Source organism: Budorcas taxicolor, chromosome 9 (genome assembly GCF_023091745.1).
Source record: "Budorcas taxicolor isolate Tak-1 chromosome 9, Takin1.1, whole genome shotgun sequence".
NCBI lineage: Eukaryota > Metazoa > Chordata > Mammalia > Artiodactyla > Bovidae > Budorcas > Budorcas taxicolor.
The window spans coordinates 67,560,517-67,577,193 of record NC_068918.1 but is presented as its reverse complement, the minus strand read 5'-3'; the positions used below and the strand labels follow the sequence as shown (position 1 = coordinate 67,577,193).

General features: G+C 37.1%; 1 protein-coding gene across 1 annotated transcript in view; it reads left to right on the top strand.

Annotated features, from left to right (window-relative positions):
- The window catches only part of NHSL1 (NHS like 1), a 261,608-nt gene that overhangs the window by 224,129 nt on the left and 20,802 nt on the right, over positions 1 to 16,677 (top strand). The window contains exon 3 of the mRNA XM_052646004.1: positions 3,638 to 3,765. Coding sequence (XP_052501964.1) covers positions 3,638 to 3,765 — 128 coding nt within the window. The remainder of the gene's footprint in view (positions 1 to 3,637; positions 3,766 to 16,677) is intronic.

Here is a 16,677-nt window from a genome sequence, read left to right as displayed (position 1 = left end):
CACCATACAAAATTACTATATTATCGACCATGTTCTATATAAGGGTGTATATTACATCCCTAAGACTTGTGTATTTTATAACTGGATTTTTGTACATCTTAATCCCCTTCACCTATTATGCCCAACCCCATCCCCCCTGCTGTCTGGCAGCCACCCAGTTGTTCTCTGGATCTTTAAGTCTGTTTCTGATTTGTTTGTTTTGTTTTTTAAATTTCACATGTAAGTGAAATCATATGGTATTTGTCTTTGTCTGACTTATTTCACTTTGCATAATACCTTCTAGGTCCATTCATGCTATTGCAAATGGCAAGACTTCATTCTTTTTTATGGCTGGCTAATATTCCTCTCTCTGTGCATGTAAATGAACGTTGGAGTACATATATCTTCTTGAGTTACTGTTTTATTTTCTTCAGATAAATACCCAGAAGCAGAAGTGCTGAATTGTATGAGAGTTATGTTTTTAATTTTTTGAGGAACCTCCATACTGTTTTCCATAGTGGCTGCATCAATTTACATTTCCTACAGCACTGGGGTTCCTTTTTCTCTACATTCTTGCCAACTCTTGTGATTTGTTGTCTTTTTTGATGATAACATTTTGGATGTTTTTAATATTATTGCCAAGAAGATCAGAATGAATACCACTTTTAGAGATGACCTAGCTTAGCAGTCCCTTGCAGATTAATCTTTTTTAAACACATTCTTACATGGTACCTGATATCAAGAACAGATTTTTTAGTACTATAAAATTCTATAATTTGAGACTTGTACTTATTTTAAGATCAGTGAATGAGGGTGAAAAGGATTATTTTTTGAATAAGAAAAGGATTTGGTTTAAAGGGTCTTGGCCTTAACTTTGTGTTTTGTTTTGTTTGGTAACTATTTTTGAAAGCACCAAATTATGTGATAAGTAACTTACAGTGGTAATAGGTTTTATTAGTTTGTTTTACAAGATTCACCCTGAATCTTTAAGAGACTTCAGTTTATAGGACTACAGAAAAGTTAAGTTAGCAATACAAATTAGTGACATGTAGAATTATAGGGTTGAGTGTTATGTTTTATTCTAGCCTTAAGATAAAATAAAATAAAATAAAACCAGACTTCCCTGGTGGCTCAGTGGTAAAGAATCTGCCTGCCAGTACCAGAGACCCAAATTCGATCCCTGATCTGGGAAGATCCCACATGCCGTGGAGCAACTAAGCCTGTGCACCGTAACTATTGAGTCTGTGCGCTAGAGCCTGGGAGCCGCAACTACTGAGGCCCCTGCACCCTGGAGCCCATGCTCCACAACAAGAGAAGCCTGTGCACTGTGACTGGAGAGAGTCCCCACTCACCGCAACCAGAGAAGAGCTCATGCAACATGAAGACTCAGCACAGCCAAGAGGAAATAATTAAAATCATTTTAAAAAGTAAAACATTTACAGAATCCAAGAACTCTGCACTGAACACCATTTGAAAACTAGTCGCCATGATTTATGTAACATCCCTGTAGGAATGAGAACAGAATCTGGTTGTACTATTTATTTTTGTAGAGAAGTTGTGAAATACTGGAGAAAATGTGGAAGTTCTTTTTCACTGAAAAGGGTTTGATTAGTGTTATAAATCCTCATTTTTTCAAATGTTCTCTGGAGGTGTCAGAAATTATTTTTTTAATTTTCTTTTTTTATTCAATGTTAGTTAGCATGGGTTGCCAGTCCAGCCCACACATCATTCAGCCCATAAGTAACTGAAGTATTAGTGTTTAACTATCTTATGATTACCTGTACAATTTTTCAGTTAGCTTGGCATTCTAAAAGAGCCTTGTGACTATTTCCATGGAGTTTAAAAAAAATCTGATGTGTAGTTTTCATCTGACTCTCTGCTCCCACCATGAGATAGGTAACACAGGACAGTGAGGTTTTTTTTATTTTTATCCCTCCACTAAAGCAGCTGCTCATCTCCTCTTTGAAGAAGCAGCTTAGATCCTAGTGTTAAAAGGGAACTCTGAAGATGCCCTACTTTAGTTCTGTGCCATTAGGTGCATGGTTTTGTAAAACTGTGCAAAGAGGAAACTTGCCCAAAAGCAAACACCTGTCACCTTCCTTTAGCAAGAAGGATATTTAAAGCAACACTGTGGGGAATCCTTTTGCAAGGCGAATACTTTTCTGAGGTATCTAAGTCATAGGAGAGCTCCTGGGACTTTAAAATGTCATTAGAACCCTTGCTTTGTTCTCCCTCAACTGACGGGAGTTATCAGTGCAGTGGTTCCTCTTTGAAGAGAATCCCCAGTCTCTGAGCAGCCAACGGCCCCAGTCATTGCTCCGTGAACTGGAAGACATCTCAGACTGCCACCCAGCTTTGTGCTAAACTCCACCCAGTGATTACAGGCTGTTTAGCATCAAATAAAATTGGAAGTAAAAACAGAATGAGAGATTATAATCTATGATTTCTCACTTCCAGTTGATCAGTCTAGAAGGCAAGCCTCACATGAGAACTGCTTGCACTTTTTGATGTGGAATTACATCATCAATTGTTACATGTCAAAATTATGGTACGTATGGAAAACAGTATGGAGGTTCCTCAAAAAACTAAAAATTTAGTTCCATGTCATCCGGCTATCCCAGTCCTGGGCATACACCTAGACAAAACTCTTAATTTGAAAAGATACATGCATCCCTGTTTCACAGTAGCACTGTTTACAGTAGCCATCAAAGCAGCCCAAATGTCCACCAACAGATGAATGGATGAAGAGGATGTGATACATATATGCAATGGAATATTACTCAGTCATAAAAAAGAATGAAATATTGCCATTTGCTGCAACATAAACAGACCTAGAGATGATCATACTAAGTGAAGTAAATCGGAAAAAGACACATATCATATGATATCATTTATATGTGGGATCTAAAATATGATACAAATGAATTTATTTGCAAAATAGAAACAGACTCACAGAGAACAGACTTGTGATTGCTAAGGAGGAGAGAAGTAGGGGAAGAAAGGATTGGGAGTCGAAATTAGTGGATGCAAACTATCATATGTAAGGTGGACAGGCTTCCAGCTGGCTCAGTGGTAAAGAATCTGCCTGCCAATGCAGAAGACTTGGGTTTAATCTCTGAGTGGGGAAGATCCCCTGGAGAATGAAATGGCAGCCCACTCCAGTATTCTTGCCTGGGAAATTCAATGGACAGAGAAGCCTGGCAGGCTACAGTCTATGGGGTCGAAAAGAGTCAGACACAGCTTAGTGACTAAACAATAGCAACCTACTATATAGCACAGGGAATTATATTCAGTATCCTGTGATAAACCATAATGGAAAAGAATGTTAAAAAAGAATGTATACATGTATATCTGAGTCAACTTGGTATGCAGTAAAAATTAACACAACATTGTAAATCAACTATACTTCAATAAAAGTAATGTATTACCCTGACTCAGAGAGTTTTTGAGAGGTGTAAAACAGTCCCTTTGAAGCGTATGAACATGGCATATAAGGTATGTTACCTGCTTTACTAACTCTTAGTTCTTTTTATCATTTTTATTATTTTAAATCATTATTGTATGTAGAGAAATATTGCAAGAAAAGGTAAATAAAAAGGAGTAAGCAAATCCTGCTTCTTAAAGCCCTTTCTCCCTTCCCTTGCCTCTACCCCTGCAGAATGTGATAAGTTACGGCGGGATGGCTACCGGAGTTCTCAGTACTATTCCCAAGGACCCACCTTTGCAGCCAACTCCAGTCCCCTCTGTGATGATTACCAAGATGAGGATGAAGAAACAGATCCAAAGGTAAGTCTTCTAAATTCGACACATGATCCTCGACTGGCTCCCAGAACAGATAAAAGACCTAAGTTAGAAAAACTCATGAAATGAGAATACAGTCTGTTTTTTAGTTAGTAGTATTATCCTGTGTTAATCTCAGTTTTGGCAAATGTACCATGATGATGTAATATGTCAATATTAAGGGAGACTGGGTGATAGGTACACAAGGTATTCTCAATACTATCTTTGCAACACTTAATTATAAAATAGGCTTTGTATTAGATGATTTTGCCTAACTTTAGGCTAATGTTAAGTGTACTGAGCACGTGTAAGGTAAGCTGAGGTAAGCTGTAATGTTTGATAGGTTAATGAGTTACATGCATTTTGACATTTGTTTTCAGCTTATGATGGGTTTTTTTGGACAAAACCCCATTGTAAGTTGAAGAAGGTCTATACAAAAAAAGTCTTTTAGCATAATAGGAAAAGCAGCTATATCAGAATTGATGTGGTCTATAGTTTTTTAAAACTTTTTTTTTTCTTGGCATGAGTAAGAAAAATTAAAATCAGGAGATGAATTACATGGTAAGGATTTTGTTTTGTTTTTATTGTTTTTCAGCTTTATTGAAGTATATTGACAAAATTATATATAATTTCAAGTGTGATAATTTGATATACATGTGTTTTGTGAAATGATCACCAGTCAGACTGATGAACATGTCCATCACCTCGCTACTTTAAACACAGAATTATAATCATTTTCACAACAAGTAGTTATTAAGCATCTCATGTGCTAGGAAATATTTTACGTGCTGTAACAATGAAGCAAACAGAAGAATTCTTCTCTTGATATGCTTTGATCTGGTGCTGAGACACTGAGAATAAGTAAGCAATGCTGCTGTTTTAGTGATGTGTGCTCTGGAATAAAATAGAACAGGAGGTTGCAATTTTAAATTGAAGGGTAGGTTTTTCCCAAGCAAAGAGGTGATTGGGATTAAAAGAGTTAGTCATGCAGAAATCTTGGAGAAGGACATTCTAGGAAGAAACAGCAGCCAGTGAATAAATGTATATAGCATATGCCTGATACTACAAAATGCAAAAATTAATAAGGTATTAAGCATGTACAGACATGCATCAGGAAACTTACAGCTCTCAGATAGGGAGAACTCACCAAAATAAAAAGTTTTATATATATTACATGCTACAATAAGTGTTTGTCATATGGTAATCTTTGAAAGAGAACTTCTTACTTGGGCAGTTAGGAAATGGCAAAGGGCCTGGGAGAGGGTGTAGTGTGTAAAAAGAGTAGTTATAGGGCTCTTGTAACAGGTAAGACATACTAAAGACCTAGAGATCCAAAGAGTGGCAGTGTGAATGATGAGGAAGCAGGGAGGGAAAGGGGGAGGATGTTAAGGGATAAAGGGGTTTATTTCTGGGCTTTCATCCTAACCCATTGACCTATTTTTGCATGTGCTAGTACCATACTGTTTTGATTTCTGTAGCTTTGTAATATAGCCTGAATCAGGGAGTATGATTCTTCCAGTTCTGTTCTTCTATGTAAATATTTATTGAGTTAAATGAATGGAGGATGAACAGCCTGTTCAAAAAGATCTTAGAGAACAGTCTTCCACTCACCACTTTCTAGATAAAGAAATTAATGCCTTGAAGATGCAAGTGATGCATACAGCAAGTGGGAGAGCTAAGACTTGAAGTGTGTCTCCTAATTCCTAGAATACTACTTCTTAACTTTATCTCTTAAATTCCATGCATGGAAGTTTTCTAAATTTCTAAGCTCTAGTCGACACTCATGCATTTATCTGCTTACTGTCCATCTCCACTTAAATGTCTCTTACAGCTATCTCAAACTGATTCAAATTCAAATGTGATTCTCACATCTCTCTTCCAAAAGGAAAAAAAAAAAAATTCTACCTGATTCTTTTGTAGTTTTCCTCACCTCAGTAAGTTTCAATTTCTTTCTACACATTTTTAAGTCAAAGTCATCAGGCACATTCTTGATTCTTTTCTTTTTCTCACACCTTGAGCAAATTCTGTAGGGTTATCAGTTAGTGAGCCACTCCAGACTTGCAGTTCAGGTATTATGTAGCAACTAGGTCTAGAGCACGTCCCTAAGAGTGGGAGGTTAGGTTGTGAAGGATCAGAGCAGGTGTTAGACGGGACAGCTCAGTGGGCACGGAGTTCACCAAGAGTGATGGCAGGAATGGTGGTGGAGGGAGGCTGAAGTAAGATTACAGATGGGCAATGCCAAGTGAAAGAGTTAGCACTTATTTCATAGCTAATAGGAAATCACTAACATTTTTCAAACAGAAGATTTTATGATTAGGAATAAAAATTATATATATCTTTTGTTAGATGGAAGACATAGCTAATGTTGAAACTGATTTTCTAATTTATTTAAAGTATCAAATCTGACTTTAGAACATCTAGAGGGGGAATATTAACAGACTAATTTCCATGTTAAAAAAATTGTATCAAAAATTACACCATATTGACCTCCAAAGTAGTAACTGAATTGATGAAGGTATTAACTAACCTTATTGTGGTAATTGTTTTATAATGTATATGCATCAAATCATCACATTTTAGACCTTAAACTTTCATAATATTAATGTCAGTTATATCTCAATAAAATGCGGGAAAATTGAAATAGTAAAAAAAAAAAGATTGAACCAAATTGAGGAAGAACACTAAGCTTAGATAGTTTCATGGAGAAGAATCTACTAAAGTTTTAAAAGAGTAGGTTAATCCAGTGCTTGAAACTGTCTGAGAGCAAAGAAAGAGAAGGAAAAGGTAGAATTAAAAAATAATAATAAATTAGTTTTAACGCTGATAACAAAACCTGAATACACAAATCAGAAGATAAACTAGCCAATCTCACTAATGAATATTGGCATTAGAAATTAAAAATAACAGGAAACATAATCTAGTAACTCATTATGAGATGAATACTTCAAAATCAACCTGGATTTATTTATTTCCATATTAATGTAAGAATGTTCATCATTAGGTAATTCAATCATGTATTAATTGTGTTAATATACTTCAGGGAAAAATCATATAAAAACTGTAGATATTGACATTTCATACAATTTTACAGCCATTCTTAATTAAAAAATAATAATAATATGGGAACAAGTGGATATTTGTAACTTAACAAAAGTACCTACCTGTCACCAAATCCAACATAATTTTTAATGGGCCATTTCATTGGAACAAAGAATAAGACAGGCATTTGCAGTCACTATAACATAGTATAGATATACATATGGTATAATATTGGTATAGAAATCAATAATTTCATATCTACATATGCAAGTTAGAAGAGATGGTAGAAAAAATCTATTTAAAATAGCTATAGTAAACACAGTAGGGAAAATTTTAATTTAAAAATGCAAGTTATATATGAAAAAGCTTTAAAATACTTTATGGGAACACAGCTAAGATTTGAATAAATGAAAAGATATAACATGCTCTTAGATTAGAGGATTCAATATCAAAAAACTGTCAATTCTGCCCAAGTTAATTTTAAAAATTAACACAGTAGCAATAAAAAATTGAGTAGTTTTGTTCTGTTTTAGTGTGGAATTATTTTAGGGGAGGGGAAGAGAAGAAAGAGGATTGGAGAGGCTGGGTACAGGGTTGCTACTGGCAAAGCTGTAAACTAGAAGAGCAATGGGGAAGGAGAAGCAGCCTGACCACGTATTAAAACATAAAGAGTCAGGAATCACTGCAGTGTGGCACCTGAATATACAGACTGGTAGGACAGAATGTTAAAGACAGAATGTAAAGTCCAGGAAGTGACCTAACTTTTTAGGGCTTCCCAGGTGATGCTAGTAGAAAAGAACCCACCTGCCAATGCAGGAGACCATAACAGACCATGGGTTTGATCCCTGGGTCAGGAAGATCTCCTGGAGGAGGGCATAGCAACCCACTCCAGTATTCTTATCTGGAGAATCCCATGGACAGAGAGGCTAGCTGGTTACCATCCATAGGGTCACAAAGAGCTGGACACGACTGATGCAACTTGCATGCATGCATGCATGTGATGAAGTTGGCATTTGAGATCAGGTGGGGATCCATTCATTGTATGAGGGGCTCCAAGCTAACAGTTTATAGTCTCTATGTTAAGACCAAGACCCCTGACTGCAATCATGTCCTTCAAAGTCACTAGCAGTTGGGGTCATTTTAAACATGGAGTATACAGAAGTCAATTTAGAAGGGAAATTTTCCTGGGAAAACCCTTTGTATTTCTATGTAGGCTATGGGGAGAACAGCAGTGAACTCTGGAGAAGGGACAGGTAATAATTAAGCATCTATTCTGTGCTTAGGATAAAAGCACTCTCCTAAAATGAGAGTTGCTAATAAGACAGAAGTTAAGGACATATAAATTAGAACAGAGAACTTAGGGGGTGTCTGTTTTGGTTATTTATTCTGGCTCAGCATTCCAAAGTAATTATCCAAATGCAAAACATTTCCCAAGTAGGACTTGTGTTTATGGTATAGTGAAAGTTATTTTGCTGATGATCGCCACATATATATCTTTCAAAGTAGTGATGTAGCGTAGCAAGAGAAGAAATTGCTTGAACTGTTTCCAAGTATATGTTATATATGTCATCTACATAGTAAACATGCTGCTTGAAAAATGCCTGCAAAGGGATTCAGAAATCTCACAAAATAACATTTCTATTCAACTGTGAAATCAAAGAGTAAGCTGTTGCTTTAGTACTGTTCTAGTCTTGACAGCTTTTTGTTTTGTTAGTTTGCATTGTGTGCCAGGTACTACCAAAGAGGTTATTCAGGTATTTGAAGGAAATTTCAGTTATAGATGACAGGATACTTCCTGTGAGTTGAGAGGGCATATCTCCAACTGCCATTGTGGGAGGTTATGTTTGATGATATGTTCACTGCATCAGGGAAACATTCACAGAGGCCCCATTGTCTCAGCAGAAAGGATGTCAGTCGTGAGTTACTCAATCTCTTGCGTAAAATTTGCCCTCCTTCTCCTGACAGATAAATTAGACTGGGATTGTAGCAATAAATGGTTGGCTTTCATGATATTGATAGAAACTGAAATTTTCTTTTCTAGCCTCTGTTTTCCTTTGAACTGGCATCTCTCAGGTTCTGTTTTAGTCTTCATTGATATGAGAGATTGAAATCAAAGGAGGATTTTGAAGATGACAAAAGGACAGTGGCCTTGCTCTGTAACCGCACATGTAGGAAGCATGTATAAGGTGATGCTTGGGAGACTGGTCTAGAGGAGCTTTCCCACCTGTCGAAGTTGGTGGCCTTGGCAAATTGCTTCCCTCTGCAAGTTTCAGTTTCCTTAACTGTGAAGGGTCATAAACCACATGCTCTGGTTTTGCTCAGGATAGTCCTGGTTTATGGCTGCTGTCCTGTGCAATTATTAAAAGTACTCCTTTCACTCTCAAAGGCATTCTGGTTTTGATAATAAATTACTTGATTGCCTTACCCACCTTGAAGATGGTTATGAGGCTGAAGTGAGTTGATGTTTTTTAAATCCTTAAGCATGGTGCCTGGCACAGTATATGCTCAAATAATGATGACTGATGTCTTTAAACAGCTTGGTTTTTCAAACCAGACTTCAAAGAAATTAGTTCAGTAGACAGTGTCTGGTTTTATGAAAATTTGGCTACTCTTTCAATCATTCTAAGTCTTTTATTCCACAAACATAGAATTTTTCCTACCTAAGGCAATAAATTTGAGAGGTTTCAGCAATTACTAAAGCTTTCTAGTTGTTGTGACTTTACAGGTTATCTGTGTGTAGAACTGCCAGTGGTTATTTTACTGGTACTCATTTTATAATAATTGTAGAACACTTCAGAACTTTTTCTCAAATTATATCTCATTTTCACAAGACCTTCCATAAAGTCAGTATTTTTAATAATTATTGCTATCATTTTAACCATCTTGAAACTGAGACTCAGATATATTAAATTACTTTCTCAAGATCACAAAGCCAGAACGTATTTGAGAGGACATAGATGCAGGGCTTCTCACTTTATATTTCATTTTTTTTCATTGCACCATATTGGTGAAATAATAGGACAAGATTACTAAATTACCCAAGTTCCTTCTCACTGTGTGTGCTGTTGTCAATTTTCCTTCTGTCTTTGACTTGTTTGGTGTTATTCATTTATTCACGGTATTGTTTTCAAAAAACCATGTTAAGTCCTGCTTAGTCTCAATATACAGACAGAGCCCCTGGCTTTGGGTCGCTTAACTATCCAGAAAACATGATTCTAGGTACAGTTATTTTCTTATTGAGTCTCTCTGGGTAAGTAATTCCAGGATACAGTGGAAACACAGAGTTTTTTCTGGCTCCATGTGTTCGCTGCTCTGTGATCTGTGGCACTTTGTTGCTCTCCCCTATTTAGCAGGGTGAGAAGATTGTGGTCTGTTACTTCAGGCCTTTATGCATTCAGGTAGGGAGGGCATCTCTCAGCTTGTTCTAGTTTCTCTTGTTCCACGGATCCCGTTACACTGGGATGAGGCTCTATTCATATCTGCCTTCCCTTCTAGATCAGGGCGGAGGTGGGAAGCCACACAGCATCCTCATCATATTGATTTTGATATTCCCAGCATGGAGCCAAGCATTTGGCACGTGGGAAAGCTCAGGAGCCGGAAGCTGGGCTGGTGTTACCTGTGAGTCTGCTTAATTCTCCCTGCAACCATAAAAGGCAGCTTGTACCCAGGTCACAGATGTGTCTTGAAGGAATCACAGTACTTGCTTAAGATCACATAGCTTTAAAATCCTGAAACAGAGTTCTCCCTCTCTTTACAAAGAGCATTATGAGGTATAATTTATATAAAATAAACTACACACCTTTAAAGTACACAATTTAATATGTTTCGACATACTTGTACATACATGAGACCATCGCCACAACCAAGATAGTGAACACAGCCTTCACCCCTAAAAGTGAACTAGGATTGAAACCCAGATCTGTGACTCCAGAGCCTGTTTTCTTCAACAGTGAGTAGTGGAATTGAGCCTTGGCTATATCTCTCACCGGCTAACCACTCTCTTGGTTACGGGAGTTTTGACTTGTTGAGATAATAGGATGAACATCTTTTCCAACCCATCATCCATCAGTAAAAGAGTGGATGAATAAACGTATTAGAATGGAATGTATGCTTCAGTGAAATGGATTAACCATAGGCTCACATAACTACATGGATATGGCTTAGAAACAATGGTAAGTAAATAACACTAAAGAGAATGGCAAAGTATCATTGACACAGTGACTGATAAAGAAGGCATCTTATAGGCTCAAATATGCGTTTATTTGAAGAGAAACTTGGATTTAATACTTTGAATAATCATATGCTTTTATATCTTTGTAAGTATTCCTGTATAATTACATACAAACTAAGCAAGTCTAAATATGTAATTTAGACATATTTATGCACATACATAACAAAAGTTAAAGGCATAATAAATAACACAGCATTCAGGAGAGCGGTTACCTCTAGCCAAGCAGGAAACAGTATGGTATAGATGCAATTATTCATAATATTTTAAGTCATGAGTTGGGTAATAGGTTCTTAAAAATTCATTGTTGTGTTATATACTTTGTATATATGATTTATTATAATAAAAGGCCATTAAAAGCAAGAAATTACATTATCATTCTGAACATTTATGTTCACTTTATATGAACATATATGAATAGGAGAGAAGGAACAATTGAAATTATTTAATAATGTGAATGTGGAACCCACCTCCTGGCCTTTGTGGAGCTCTGGATGGGCCACAAACTGTGTTTCTGTGTGCAGAGCCCAGGGGAGGGGAAAGGGGAATAAGAAGAGAATAGAATGAAGTCAGGATCGCTTGTGTCTGAGTATATTAAAGGTGGAATAAGCATATAGCCAAGAAAGACTGCAAACATTTTGGCGCCTTATAAACTATCTAGAATCTTTAAAAAGAAAAGTCCACCCAAGATGGGTTTAATTCTGAAGACAAAAACACAATAGACTAAGTAAGTGTCCTGTAAAAAGGACTGGAATGTATGTGGCTTTCCTCTTAAATGGTGCTCTATATAGTTTCATCTGTTCTATGTCTATTTTTATGTAATAATTGCTAAATGAATGCTAAGTTTAACTCTGGCTATAATTAGGTTTTCTAATTTTTAAAAGCATAGCAGATTAAAAAAAAAAAAGCCTGGGCAAATGTGTTTTTTAGTTAAGCCCACTTTTTGATAACTTGGCAGTCTGCCAAAGAGACCATGTTTCAGGCCTCACCATCCATCTGGTGGGAACTTGTCTGATTTCCAGACAGGACCTCAAAGTTCTGAAATGCAGGACTTAACAGTATCCAAAATTCACAAAACAACTCCTGGTATGGCAGGTGATCTCCCTTTGGAAATTAAGCAAATTGATACAAGAAATCATGGTTTCTCACGTCTCATTTGTGACTGTCCATTCCTTCCAGATTAAGGACATGAGATATTAATGAACATTATTGATTGATTAAACTGCATTTATAAATCAAGCTGCATTTAAGTTTTGAAAGCAAGTCCACTTTAAACTCAATATTAAAAAAAAATAAAATTCACCCTGTACTAAGGGATCCCTTAACATGGTGATGCTATTTAAGTTATTCTGTTCTTAACACAGGGAGCTTGAGTTGCTCAAAACATACAGCTGGTAAATGACAGAGCCAGTGTGCTGATACTTACAGTGTTCCATTCATTATACTACACTGCTGACTTTACTATAGATTCTTTTCTTTTTTAAGATCTTTTTCTTATTCAGAGATATAAATGGATATTTTTATTTTTAGATTAGAAAACATAGTAATTTATTGCAAATATTATCAAGTTGTTATTTTACACTGTTTAGCAGCAGAGCTTTGAGGCCAGCTGTAGGTTCTAATCTGTTGCCCACTTGTCAACTTTCCACAAGTAAAGTTGCTTTACTCCATTTCCGTATTTACAAAACGAGGCTAATGCTATGAAGATAAAATGAGGTGCCAATTCCTATAAAGCCTGTAACCCAGGACAAGGTGTTGAGACATCAGTCACTAAATGGTGACTCCTTTTTAGCTAAAATTGTGAAATTGCACTCTATGTAATTCTGATTTAAGGCCTCCTGAAACTTACATTTTCAAAGGAGAGACAAACAAGATAAATAGCTAAAATATATTTATCCTGGTGATATGTACTAAAGGAAAAAAAGAAGAGAAGGGAGATATAAAATATTGGGGAGGAGTTGCAATTTTAGGCAGGTTAGCAGGTAAGACCTCAACAAGAAGGGGACTCTTGACTAAGCCCCTGAAGAATAAGAAGGTGCTATCCATGAGGATGTCTAAAGGAAGAACATTTCAGATGGTGGGAACATCATGTGCAAAGACCCTGAGGCAGGAGTCTGCTTGGTTTGTACAAGGAACTGGATGGAAGATGGTGTAGCTAGAGTAGGATAAAGAAGGGATAGGGTTGTAGGAGTTGAGGTCAGAGATAGCAATGGGCCAGTTCACAGGTCACGTAGGGTCTTGTAGGTTCTAGTAAGATTGCACAGGAGCAGCATGATCTGACATGTTTTGAAAGGATCCCTCAGGCTTCTGTGTTGAGGAATAGACTATTAAAGCAGGGATGGGAAGAAGGGGAGGGTGGCTAACAAGGTCAGAGTTAAGAAGCTAAGGTAATAATCCATGGCATTCCAGTATCCATCTTAATAGAGTACTTGTGATGTGTTCTGCCGGTGAGATGGATGAGGTTTTTCCTGTGCCCCTCTGTATTTATAAATACTGAGAGCAATGGGAGTCAGATTATTCTGAAAGGTGTGCCATCCTGGTTTCTTATTTTTCTTTAGTAGTTTGTGGCACTGTGTAACAGTCACATTTGCATAGAACTTTATCTGTGCCCTGCTTGTCTGGGAAATTTTCTCACAAAGGAAGGGAGTACTTTATAAACTAGACTATCTTTGTCAGTTGTTCTACTGGAGAAATCCCTAGTGATCGTCCCCTGGCAATGAGGCTGAACTGAAGATCTGTTTCATTGTGAGAGTTATTGAATCTGACAGTCTCAGTCAACTGAAAGAAAAGTAGGTTACCAGGGCTGATGAGTCCCACTGAGCAGAATACAGACCATAAAACAGTGCTTCACCATCTCCCTAGGCAGACGTCACATGGAAGAGAGAACCTTCTCTGTAGGGTGTTGCCATGCTATTTATTTTCCATCAAGCTGAAGCTTGCCTATTAAGATTTGCTTCTCGTGGCCTTTAAAATCTGTGCTATATTTCCAGGTTGCCCGAAAAATTATTTCTATGTATGTATATATCAGAAAGAGTAACATAATTTACTAAATTAAGATTCAACTTCAGACATGTGAAGCTGAATGTGAACTTTACACAAACTGTCATGAAATTCTCAAATAAAATTAATTTTAATTTGTGTGTGTTTTGTGTACCTGCAGTGTGAGGGCAGATAATAAGTATTGTATATCAAACCTATTTTGAGTGTCACAACTGCATAAAGGGTAGAAATAATTGATTTACATTGGTATGACTTTGTTGTTCAGTTGCTCAGTTGTGTCTGACCCTTTGAGACCCCATGGACTGCAGCATGCCAGGCTTCCCTGTCCTTCACTATTTCCTTAAGGTTGCTTGAACTCATGTCCATTGCATCAGTGATGCCATCCAACCATCTCATTCTCTGTTGTCCCTTTCTCCTCCTGCCTTCAATCTTTCCCAGTCAGGGTATTTTCCAGTGAGTTGGCGCTTTGCATCAGGTGACCAAAGTATTGGAGTTTCAGCTTCAGCACCAGTCCTTCCAATGAATATTCAGGATTGATTTCCTTTAGGATTGACTGATTTGATCTCCATGACTTAATTTAAGTCTTTCAGAAATTCCTTTGGTTGAAGGTTGCCATTTCCTCCTCCAGGGGATCTTCCCAACCCAGGAATCGAACCCACGTGTCCTCTGTCTCCTGCATTAGCAGGAGAATTCTTTACCACTGAGCCATGTGGAAAGCCTAAATTGCCTTTCAAGGATCTGTAGTAGATGTGGTCATTTTAACCAGTGTTGGATCAAACGTGAATCGATACGATGCAATTTAGTGTCATAATACGATGTCAGTAACATGCTCAATAAATTGAGTATATTTATTTGTCAGTTTTAATTACAAACATTTCACATTTTCCTTAGGTGGCAAAGAAAGTAGGTTTTCATTTTATATGTATTATGTACTAATAATATAAAATCTCATATATTGGGATGTCTATTCATATATATACATATATTTATTTCCACAATGCCTTTTTCATAGCTATCATGTCATTAGGTTCACAAGTACCCTTAGGGGGATGTGGTAGAGAGTACAGCCCTATTTTACAGCAAAGGAAACTTCAGTGTTTAGGAGCAACTTCAGGATCCCTTGACTGAAAAATATAAAGCAAATAGACTCAGGTCTTTGGATTCTTAGCTTAGGACTCTATCCCCATACCACACTATTTTCATAGCTCTAGAGTAGTCTTTTTCAGATATGTGGAGTGCTATTAGTTGTAGAATAAACACAGATTTTTTTCAGGAAGGCTAATTCAATAGCAGTAAACGGAGATAGCAGTGTTCTTCTATTCAGGATATCTAATTAATGTATTTCTGTAGGTGTCTTACTAATGTCCTCTTAGAAACTTTCATTAGATCCGGAAAGGTATCAAGACATGCTTTTGAAAGACAGATAATCTTCACAAATACTGTGTTAAAAGAAAGAAGTAAGTCACGAAAGAGAACATACAATATGATTTCCCTTAGAGAAAATCCAAAACAGGCAAATGAAGCTGAATGTTAGAAGTCAGGATAGCAATTACCCCTTTAGGGGGGGTGTGGTGGAGAGTGTTGAATTGACTTGGCTGCTAGTTTTACAGGTATTCCCTTGGGAATGTTTATTTATTTTTTTGTTCATTCATTTTAAAGTAAAATTTGTCTTAACGCCTTAAGTGGTAGTTTAAATGCTTTCAACTTGAAGAGCAGTTCTTAGGCGTTTATTATGATTATAAACTGCCATTTCTCAACAAAAGTCAATTACCCTTTTCTGTTGTTATTCCTGAGTCTGTGGCAGGCTTCCCAGGTAGCCCTAGTGGTAAAGAACCCATCTTCCAATGCAGGAGACATAAGAGAAGCAGGTTTGGTCCCTGGGTTGGGAAGATCCCCTGGAGGAGGGGATGACAACCCATTCCAGTATTCTTGCCTGAAAAAATCCCCATGGACAGATGAGCCTGGCAGGCAGGCTACAGTCCCTAGGGTCACAGAGTCAGACATGCTGAAGCAACTTAGCATGCACAAGCCTGTGGCAGTTTTTTTCAGTTCTTGGCGTTTGTCATAGAACTAGCTGCTGGAGCCACGGTACAGTTCGTCATGAAATGCTTGCCAAAACAACTTTCTTGCTTACACTTTTTAAGATGTGAGGAAAGAAAGATATTGAAAAGGGCTCCCCAGTTAGGATGTTAATGTGTATCAAAACACACACTGCTAGAAATTTCTTCATGGAGCTCTGATAGGCTCCAAGCGGAGCTTTAGTCAGCTTCTGATAATTTAACAATTTCGCAGTTGATTTTTCTTTTTCTATGTAAATGATTTCCAAACAGCACAGATAGCTGAAAAACAATAGCTCTGTCATTTTCAAACTTGAGGTCAGAGCCTAAAGGAAATGAGATTGAGGCTAGAAATTACTTGGAGCAAAAAGAAATTTTAATAAAAATAGAGACTGATGGCCAAACCCATGATGTTTCTCTGGGCTTCTAATGTTAAACTAAATCCATAAGCTTTCTGATCACAGTAAGTATAGAAAGAAACAGGAAGAACTTAAAAGATTTCGTCAGCAAAACCTTTTCCAGTCTTCATGGCTTAGAGACTAAGGCCTTAGCAAATCATGTATATTATGGGTTACATGCAAGATGAGCGGTTCC